This window comes from Pocillopora verrucosa, chromosome 11 (assembly GCF_036669915.1).
Source record: "Pocillopora verrucosa isolate sample1 chromosome 11, ASM3666991v2, whole genome shotgun sequence".
NCBI lineage: Eukaryota > Metazoa > Cnidaria > Anthozoa > Scleractinia > Pocilloporidae > Pocillopora > Pocillopora verrucosa.
The window spans coordinates 10,511,284-10,522,321 of NC_089322.1; the positions used below are offsets into that span (position 1 = coordinate 10,511,284).

At 37.6% G+C, this 11,038-nt stretch overlaps 1 protein-coding gene across 1 annotated transcript; it reads left to right on the plus strand.

Moving 5' to 3' along the window:
- The first annotated feature begins 3,641 nt into the window (after window positions 1-3,641).
- On the plus strand, window positions 3,642-7,904 carry LOC131768666 (QRFP-like peptide receptor). Its single transcript, XM_059084396.2, has 2 exons — window positions 3,642-3,770; window positions 6,107-7,904. Exon 2 carries the CDS (start codon window positions 6,143-6,145, stop codon window positions 7,169-7,171), a length of 1,029 nt encoding a protein of 342 aa, XP_058940379.1. The 5' UTR covers window positions 3,642-3,770; window positions 6,107-6,142; the 3' UTR covers window positions 7,172-7,904.
- The last annotated feature ends 3,134 nt before the right edge of the window (window positions 7,905-11,038 follow it).

The following is an 11,038-nucleotide window of genomic DNA, read 5'->3' on the forward strand; positions in this document are numbered from 1 at the left end:
GCGAGTTGTCTTCATCTCAAGAATCTTCATCCACACAGTCCGCAAAGGAAATTTTGCGACGCAGGATTGAACAGAAGCGGGTGCAACAAAATGAAGAGCGTTTTTCTAGATCGCAAGATAATGCTACCCTTTCGAATTGGGCTTCGATCTTGTCAAATCTTGGATATTTCTGTGAAGTGCGGTCGATAATTGCCGCATGCGGCAAAATTCACGGTGCCTGTTGTCGCTTTGATCATTGAACAGTCAAAGTCAGGTTCATCATCACTAGAACTTTCCTCAGAACTGCTGCGTCCCGAGGTATTTTCAAAATATTCACACCGCAAGCGTCCCAAGCTCACTGTTATTCCTTTTATAGGACGAAGTCAAGGCTGCGCACTTCGATTTCGTCCGTTGTATAACAGGAATAACAGTGACGGAAAAGCAAGCTTAAAACGGCAGAGAACGCCGGAAACCACAACGGACACAAAAGATGTGAGTAAATTCTATTGATTTAACGCGTAAAATGTTCATATTTCGAAATATTTACCTTTGTTAATCGACCATATTTCGTTCCTCATGCTATTCCTTATAACATGTTCAAATTCTCAACGGTTCCTCCCTTAAGTTAACACGGAGTCACACAACATGAGACGCTTTCATGAATTAATCGTTTGCTTTTTATCGAGACGTGAGCTTGGGACGCCTTTGTTCACACGACATCTCTCTGCTGTTTTTCTTTCGATATATTAGCGAGTAAAGTTAGAAATTTACCAGGCGCTAATCTTGATTGGTCGATGTGCTTTCGTGGGTACGGATAGTTCGCGGTAAATTAAAACTAAAAATAGACTTGTCTGCGAAAACGCCGTGACAAAAACACAGGGCAGTTGAAGGCTCCAAGTGATGGGCTCTTGGTTTTGCTCGATTTTTATAGGCATTGGCTCTTAGATTGTTATTGTTATATGAACTTGGCCTGGTTATTGTCATGACAACCGGCAAGTGAGGTCTAAATTTTTGAAATCTCTATAATAGCTTTAGAAAAGCTTCAGATTCCGCGCTCCTACGCTCTACCACTGAGCCACCGTGGAGTATCTGTGGCTCAGTAGAGCATCGGAACGCTGAATCCAAAGATCCGGGGTTCGATTCCTCAATGGAACTCAGAATGTTTTCTGTCCCACGCTCTTAGTGAGACGAAAAACACCTTTCTCTATAACTTGATTTAGGTGTCGATGTCTTCAACTTAAAAAGCTAATTGGGGACACCTAAATAATAGGAAAAAAAGAAAAAATATATAAAATTGTTCATACATGGTATCATTAGGTAAATTCATAGTTCACTAAAATCCAAAATTTATAAAAAGGTAAAAATTAAAATTAAAAATTACGGAGTTATCTCCACTAAAATTCACAGAAAATGCTAAACATATTATTAAAATTCTCAAGAACTAAAATTAAGACGGCAGCCACAATTGTCACTTCTAGTCTACATGGTTAATACGTCGTATGTTGGACTTAGAGGATTGTAAAGTAGGTTTGTCTTTGATTTTGCTGTCCAATTTAGACCATGTGTATGGTCTAAAGTACCTTAAAGAATGTTTCCTTTAGTATACACTATTAAATCTGGCTACGAGCTTTTTACTCAAAGCTTCATCTCTTGTTGTGTCTGAATTGCATGCTAATGCATAATTGAAGTGAAGTAAAGGAACCTCGTTTAAGGAAAAATTAATGGTCGCTCGTTGATTTTGGCTGTAATTTTTTTTAGGCAAAGCCACACATTTTCATAACATATTTTGATTCAGTGATTCCCGGGACCGTAACGAATCTATTGACAATGGAAGAGCGGATACAGAATAAAGCTTCACGCGCTAATAATATTCGTTATGCATGATGTTGCCGACCAGAAGGCTCCTTGAATCTTAAAAGTCAAGCCTCTCAAAGAGATCTTTTAGTTCTTTTGAAGAGATGAAAATTGATCAATGAATTTTTAATAGAAAAAGGTCTTGATAAGAAAAAGCCAGGTTTTTTCAGTTTTGATTTGAATTCTTAATTTCTTTCTTTTGATTTTGATATTTTAAGCCCTGCAGACAGCACTTTACATTTTTCACGACCGGGAAGTCAAGACAAATTATAATGAATGATTTTATGATTTTTATAGCTTAAAATGATAGAAAAACCTAGCCTTAGAACTTCTGGCATAGAGTTTTCCCTGCGTGTGTTATAGTCTTCCCTCTTAAGTCAGTCTGCTGGTCTGTTAAATAGAGTCACAAATCAAGAAAATTGAATTCATTTTATTTCTTTCGATATTTAATTTTCTATGAGCTTTATTATAACATATGTATATTAAACAACGATTTAGAATCCATAAAAAATTGTGAATATATAAAATAAAACAAAATGAAATAAGAAACAAGATATTTGTGTATATAATCACAAGGAACTCTGCATTTAGCCAGAGTTGGGTTATTTGATTTATTTACGATGTGATCGTGTTATTTTATTATCTTTCTTTTCGGTAGATAGAGGGAGAAAACGTACCTTTTAATCAGCCATAACTGGTTCAGCTGACTGACGCAGCTTGCAGGTATAAATTTAACATTTTGAGGCGTTTTGTGTAAGTCAGCCGGTTTTCAGTTTCTTCTATCAATCTCATATCAACAAATGGAAAATTTATGAAGTTTACGTAATTTGAACAATGACTACCTCTACCTCAAAGCTAGAGATGAAAACTTCAGAGATACGCGTATTTCATCTTTGTCTTACTTCTATTTTTCATGTTTTTTCGAACATCTGACTTTTTGCGTGCGCGAAAATCAATCTTGGAAAAGATAATGGCTCTGAATTCCCTTTCATTCTGAGTAAACTGACAAAAGTTAATCTTCCGTCATCTTTCGATCAAAATCGGCCACAATGCATAGTATAAAACAGATATCAGTCTTAAGTCTACTGATCTAGGAGTCAAGAGGACATGGGAGTCAATGCAAAGATGCTTAAATTTTCAGAGCTTGCAAATATTTGCTTAACTTGATTAAAAAATTGGCCTAAATTTGTTTTACAAGCTCCCCTCTTGGTGTCTGTAGATGATAATCTCCGCTTTCCTAAACCACACTTTTTTGTTTTATTTTATCCTTGCCTTCATGGTGTTTGTTTGCCTTGAAAAATGATTATTTTAAGATCTACTTTATCCATACGATCCTGTGAAGATTTTAAATTTTAATGTGATAATCCTTAGTTTCAATTAGGAAATTGGCCGCGGGTAGGGTCATGCAATCTTTCCCTTTCTACACTAAATCATCATCACAGTCTTTTGATCGCTATAAGAAATCAAAACAACGGCTAAGCTATGAATATTTAATGTAATCATTGACCTGGTTGGAAAATTTACCAGATAAAGTATATCTGTGATTGACAAGTATTCGTTAATGGATCGATGGCCTTGTTGCCTTTGAACATCCAGTCGACCGACTTTTAACTTTGAATTTTCCGAAACTAAACGAAACTTTTAGGTAAAGCAAACAGGAGGGCATATTAGCATTTCTTTAAATGGCATGAGGCAAAAACCTGATTGTAAGACATAAACAGCTGTTTTAAAACAGTCATTAAAACTAGGATTTTAAAAACTACCATATTGTCTCACTGCGTCATTAATCAGTTTTATGGCTAAGTCCCAACAAGAGGTCGACATATACAAAGAAGGGTCGTCTACCTTATTTTTCTGTAAACATCGCAGTTTTATCGTTCAGAGGGAGTGTCAGCCAATTTACCGAATGAAGGATGAATTCAACATAGAAAGGAGAGGTAAGATGTGATTCTCATAACATTCAAGAATAACTTGAACAATCGACGACACATTGGAAAGAGGGTGACACTGTATGATATTTACGTTGCGCACAAGAGCTAGAGAAAAACGAGAAAAAGTTACATATTTAAGAAAACCTTGTAGCACTCACGCTCAGAATCCTTGCCTTTATGATCGCTTTTTTCTGTTTTGTTTTGTCCATTTCTTTTGATTCTTTAGGTTGAGTTTCATTAATTAAAGCTTCCTCTACAGTGTCAGAAAGCATAACACTTTAAAAATACAAGGGAAATAAATATTGGGGGAAAAATCCTTCAAATTCCCATGATGTCTATCACAAAGTTAAGGACTTTGAAGAATCGAAATCTTTTAATCACTGCAAAGAAAATGATGCACATAAGCTTGGCGATTTTGAAACTTCCTTGCAATTTATTATCTCATTGAATTTGAAATCTTATCAACCACTTGTAAATCTATATCTTAAAAGGCCGTGTTTGTTTTTTCTTTTATGAAGTTGAGTTAAGTGATGGGAATATGATCATTGATTCTGCCGATGGAGTGGTCTTCAATGTCTGGGGTAATTTAATGCAGCAATTTACACCATGCTTGCCATGCTTTTCGAAGGGTGTCGAAACTCTTTCGTGTCCATATTCAGATGACAGCGATAAAACTTCATTATGCTAATCCCTGTCTATGTTTTTTACCTGCATGATCAAAACGTTCGCAATATGTTTATTTGTTATGGTTTAACTACCATAATCCTTTTTTTGACCGACGAAAAACGTTCATCTGGTCTGTCAAGCAAATGAAAAGGTCATTATTGGAAGCAATATCGCAGACCTAAATATGTTCGACATTCATTTCTATATCAGTTAAACATCCTGTAAATCAATCGAAGGGGATATTATACGTCGACACGAAGATATGAGTATTATTTCAGTTTGAAAGATGAAAGCAACATTTTGACAGAGAGCAATGCAATAGTGTCAACATATTTTTTTTTTTTTGGGGTTTTTTGGGACGTGAGAAAACAAACAGTTGATTTACAGTTTCAGCATTTGTTTTATTCTCCATTAAGTAATTGCGACAGCTGACAAAACAAATTTGCTGCTCTAAAAATATAAATACATTTTGACTTTTAACATCACCGATAAAATCACACTATGAGCTTCTAAGAGCTTCACAAATGTATCGCTCGCCCTTTTTCCACTGACTGTTTGCACAAACACCCACAAAAAAGCGGTATATGACGTCATCACTATCCTCACTAATGAGGATGTTGAAAAATTGCAACTGACACACGGTGAGAATTTCGCGTGACTTCTGCGTATGGTAGGTTTTCCAGAAAAAACCCATCCTCCTCGAAAACTACGTCATTCGTGATTGTCGAAATTTGCGTGAATAGACGTGGGTTTAAGATGGAATCTGGGCAGCAATGAGAGCTGTGAGGTGTTCCACAATAATCAACACCTTGTTTTAGAATTTCACTATCTAATGCAAGTTCCTTTTGACGAGTTTTTAGCTTCCCCTTTGTAGTGTGAGTCCTTACTAAGGTTATTCATTTGATGTGTTGGAAATCTAGAAGCCTAAGACCTGAAAGAAACATCGGCAAGATAAGAATAAGTAACTGATTAACATTGAAAAGGAATCGTGATGATTTCTTATCTATTCAGCACATGATCTCATGTGGATTGCTCTAGGCTGTTTGAAAGCGTAATTTACCTTCTTCTATTCTGTTACTTTAGTGCTGGTATATACAAATTCAAGGTGTGACTTTTCGTCTAAAAAAATTTGCCAAAATGATTTCAAATCCAAGGCTACTTAACAGACATGTCTTCATTAATTCCATAATTTTATCATCCAAACAGATGGTTGGTTTCTCTATCGCATTAAAATCGATACCTTGCTGTGGATTATTAGCATAAAAGAGGAGGACGTGGGTGTAAACGATTCATTTTCTAGCTTACCTTACCTTTCGTCTTTTAACATTTATTGCTATATCTATTCAAATTAATTTCGGTTTTCCCGGTTGTAGGCCATAGAGCCTTTGTAAAAGTTTACAAATTAAAGTCAAGTACGACGGGCACTATTAAATGAAATGTAAGACATTCATGTCATTTAGTCGCTAAGAACCTTTTTGTTCAATTATTGGTATTTGGGGGCAATCAAATTAATTTCTCGTTGGCGTCACATACATTGGGATTTTTGGTTTGTGGCTAAAAATGCCATTTATTGTTATATTTAAGCCTATATCATAAACACGGTTCCACAATTGAATTTATTTGAATCTCTATCGCGAGACCCTGTGGATCGACTAATTTGAAATCATTTAACTCAGTTATACAGATATTGCTCCAAGAAAGCCTAATCTAAGATGGAAGAGTTCGGAAAAGTCATCATTTCGGTTATCTACTTGGTACTCTTTATCACTGCTATACTCGGCAATGTTTTTGTTGTCTATTTGGTGCTGAGAACGCCTGCAATGAAGAGTCCTACAAACCTTCTTTTGGTAAATATGGCAGCAGCCGACATTCTCTTTGCTGTGTTCATGTTTCCGCTGGCTGTCATCCGACTTCATGTAAGAGCTCTCTGGATCGGAGGTCCTTTCGGTGACTTCACATGTCATGTTATATTCTTCATGTCCCATTTACCAATTGCTGGTTCGACGACAACTCTAACCTTCATAGCGTTTGAGAGGTTCTTTGCAATCGTGTACCCATACAGGACGATCAGAATCTTTCAAAAAGTGTGGGTCATCACAATCTGTATTTGGCTGAGTTCGGCCGTGCTTATGAGTCCCGTTGGAATATCTGCAGTTACTACTGAAATAAACGGCCAAATCCATTGTGATCGTGACTGGTCCACTTTTGGAGATCCCGTGATGATGAAACGGACATTTTACGACTCCACATTTGTCGCCATGTACGCTGTTCCATTGCTTGTCATTGCCGTCCTGTACACTGCAATCTGTCGCAAGCTTTGGAAGCACAATGCACCTGGACAACGTGGACCATTGCATGCACAACAGAATAACACGATTCGAAAACGTCAAATTATCACGATGCTTATCACCATCGTCATCGTTTTTGCACTTTGTTGGCTTCCCACACATGCCCAGCACATTCTTTTGTCATACTTTCCTACTCTCCATGCGCGCTTTCCACTAGCTGTAATGGTGTCCATGAATCTCTTTGGTCACACAAATCCTGCCATAAACCCTTTAATCCTGTTGGGACTCAATAATCGATTCCGCCGCGAGTTTTTCAAGTTATTAGCTCGTAGAAGAACAGCTCGTAATAGAACAGCACCTTTAGAAGAGTCCCCAAATGTTTCCGAAGATATAAGAGTTCAAGAAAATGGAATCAATAACGCTGGATTACGCACAGAAAGAACGGGTTCTTGAATGGGTTGTTAAAAATCTGACGAACGGTAATCATGAGCTCACTTGGTTTCAAAAACCAGTTGCTGTCACAGATATTACTTATATACTTGCCTTAATTTGGCTTGACACATCTTGCGTTAGGATATATTTGATATCATTTAAAGTAACTTGGTAATAATATTGACGTCATGTAGAGATTGCCTTTAGTAGAGTGCATGGAAATATAATCCCATCAACCTAAACGTTTTCTGAACGCTTTCAACGTTTTGAGCAAACATATAAATATATTAATGTTCATTTAAATAAGTTTTGTAGTGATAGACAAAGAAATAACTTAAGTCACCTCCTCGCTTTAGACAAGTTCTTGAATTATCGTAGTGTGTCGGGTGTTTTCAGATGTTTCTTGTCAACCGCAAGTCCTGCCACAGTTGCTCAGAGCCGACGTTCGGCGCTGAACTAATCTCACCGAAAGATAAGGCACTTTTTTGCTTTTGTTTTTTGTTTTTTGTTTTTGTCTTTATTGAAGGCACAAGAAGGCTCCTTGTGTCTTTTATTGAACATTTAAGAGACAACTCGTTGAGAACAAAATTAATCCCAACAAGAGATGTCCATCAGTGGTAAGACCCTTTGGTAAGAATAAACTGCTGCTCCGAAATGCATGATACGTCATATCACTGGAGGTAAGTTTAATTTTTGGTGGTGAAAACTTTTCAACACGCTTTAGGTGCTTCATGATACAAAAAAGAAATTAAAACGAAACGAAATAAACATAGTTTTTTATTCCATTCTTTTGGCAAAATGTTCATCGCAGCCCTCCCACTCCGTACAGTGAAAAACAAATATTTTCCACATTTTTTTGCAAATCCACCCACCATGTTATTGACCTAAAGGTAAAAATCTATCCACATGAACCTTACAGTGGTGGACAAGGGGGCTTAGGTAGATGAATGACAACTGGCAGGAGTACTTAAGTTGTTGCCGTCCTTATTTGAAGTGTTTTTTCGCTATATCTGAGTAGTTTCACGACTGGAATTAACCCTTTAACTCCTAAGAGTGACTAGCTTTCAATTCATCCTTACAATATCACCCGCACATCAGTTGTGATAGGTCTTGCGAAGAAAGAAAATGATCTCCAAGAGACAGTGTGGGGAATATTAATACTAATGTTAGGGCGTGAAAGTTAATAAATATTTCTTGATCAAAAAACGCCTTTGCCCTGCTCCTACGCTTGGTAAAATCACTCAGATCAATGCTAATATTTACGGCTTCTGTATTCGTTTTATTGGCTTGGCTCTGACTGAAAAATGTTGTCGAAAATCTTAATGGGCCGTTGGACTAAATCGGCTGAAACTCTTCGTCAAAACGGGTTGCGCGTGCCGTTAGCGGCGAGGGACTTGGATGGAATCGTAACTTAAACAATAGTGTACAATTTTCTTCTTCGGACAAAAAAGCTTGCACTTCTCTATTTAGTTCAGGCGTATAAGTTTTCTAGCGACGGGAACGGCTGACTTTCTGCTTCGCAAATTATATCGCGGCAAACGTTTCTTTAAATATTTTTTCGCAAACTTCACAAATGGTCAAACGAGTTACCTGACAAATTAAAAAAGGGGGTACGTTTCTAAAGAAACTGTGATGCTGCGTTGATGGGGGAGTATATCAGGGTAATTTAGTGTTATCAACTGAGTTCATAACGTAAATTGGCCATTGGTTTAGATGCGTCCTTTTAATTTCTTTATACGTCGTGAAGGTGTTCTCTGAATTGGTCACCCAGTTTTCTTCCTGTTTCACCAATGTATAACTTTTTACAATGAGTGCAAGTTATGCAGTAAATGATATTGGCGGAGGTGTGCCATAAGTGCCACTTGACCCAAGAGTTCCATTAAGATCACTTATCAGTGATCTTAATGGATCTCTTGGGTCCCGACGTAGAGAAAATGTCGGGACCCAAGAAATGACGAGGACGCATCCAAAACCACTCGCTAGTCTCCTTAATCTCCCTACTCATTCTAAGCAGACTTCATTAATGAATGAAAATCATAGAGTAATCGACAATTCCCGAATAAAATCGTTCAGAGGGTTGGCGCTAAGGCTCAAGATGGAAAAATGCGTTGAATCATGATTACAAAAACAACAATGGGCGTAATTTTCAATTTACAAAATTCAATTCTCATTCATTGACTTTGTCCTTACTGACAGAAGAAGTCTTTCAGGTAAATGGCCAAATCGGCCTGTGACAAATCTTCCAGTTGTCAATTTCGTTCTCAGCCGCGAGAAATTCCATTACCAAAGCCACTGAATAAGTAACTTTCGGTTTTTCTTTTCGTATTTTGTTTTCTTTCCCTTCTAGCAAAGTTTGAACGTCACTGTCTGTAAGCGAAAGGGATTTTTCAGTGTTTTAGCAGCCTTAATCTGAGAAAATTCTGTCAAAATACCTTGGATTAAGAATGGTGAAGGCTTTGCCGTTCATTCGTCAACCGGACGGATTGGCGCGAGAGGCGAGTGACGTGTCAGCAGCTAATTGGCGATATCAAACGCGTGAAAAAATACTGTATTTTTAGGGAATCGTAGGCAATCCTTGTATAACGCCGAAGTTTAAAGGATGAAATCTTTAAATTTGCGTAGTCTGTAGGTTTTGGGTATCACTTAAAACTGACTCAGTTAAAGAAAGTGGAGGGGGACGGAGGGGTGGGAGCCCGGGAGAACAGGGGGTGGAAAGCGGGATCTATATGAGGGCGAGAAGCGGGAACAGAAATAAAGAAGGCGATAATTTGTCGTTTATTACTGGGAATTATTCCGTCAAAAACACTTATCTAGCAAAGTTTTGAACTTTGTATTTAACATCCACCAATGCTTAAAAGAAAATTTTGGAAGTAGGAAAACGTAAATTTGTACTCGGGCTGGAAAAACAGTATTACTTCCGGTGAATTTGGAAATCTTTAAATATTTTTTTGCAAACTTCACAAATGGTCAAACGAGTTACCTGATAAATTAAAAAATTGGAAATCCCTTCAATTCGATTACGTCATAGGTCATGAGAGAGCATGACACACGACACATGTCCACTTATACTTCAGAGTCTGGTAAGCTGTAGCTGTCGAAAATCTCCAGCAAAGAAAGCGAATCGGCTCAGAATTTTTCAATGTGGCAACGAAAAATCCCTTCATGAAAGACCTTAATGGGAGCTCGCTCCGTACGACTGCGCTTCCAAAACTGCTGAAGATTTTGCCTCATGGTGCAAACCTGTTTCAAAGGAATATCGCTTCGCACTGGGGAGTTAGGGGTGGTTCACTTTTCAACGCAATTTTTTAATTTAGACGACGCTAAACCCGGGTTTCTGATCCTCTTGATTAACCTGAAGACAGTAAAGGGTGGAGACAATGAAGGGTGGGAGTCGGGAGGCGGGAGAACGTGGTATGGGGAAGTGGAAGACTTTGACCCCCAAGTTCCTCCCCCCCCCCCCATAAGAAAGAAAAAAGTAAAATTTAGGTTTTGAATACATCAAGGTTCCTCAGAACCTGTTGGACCCTGGGAACTCTCAATAAAGGTAACAAAAGTATGGAGAACTTTTTTATGTTTTAAGTAACAGACTATAAAAAAAACTGAATGCTGCATTTTGATTGGTTATTGATAATGATCTCTTGATCAATTAGGAGGCAGACACATAGATGACCTCACCATTAACAGTAGTTTGCTTTTTATCATTTAAAACAAATAGATTATATGTTGCCATGGGTCTACACAGCAATAAGACCGCAGTAGACATCAAAATATGGTATAAACATTGGTGACACACTTGGCTCTACCTTATGTGCCACTTATTTCATTCTTACTACATTTTGATGTCTTCTGATCTATCACCGAACTGACAGAGGGCAACATGGAATCTAT

Coding starts and splice junctions, on each gene's coding strand:
- LOC131768666 (XM_059084396.2), top strand. CDS start 6,143: ATGGAAGAGTTCGGAAAAGTCATCATTTCGGTTATCTACTTGGTACTC.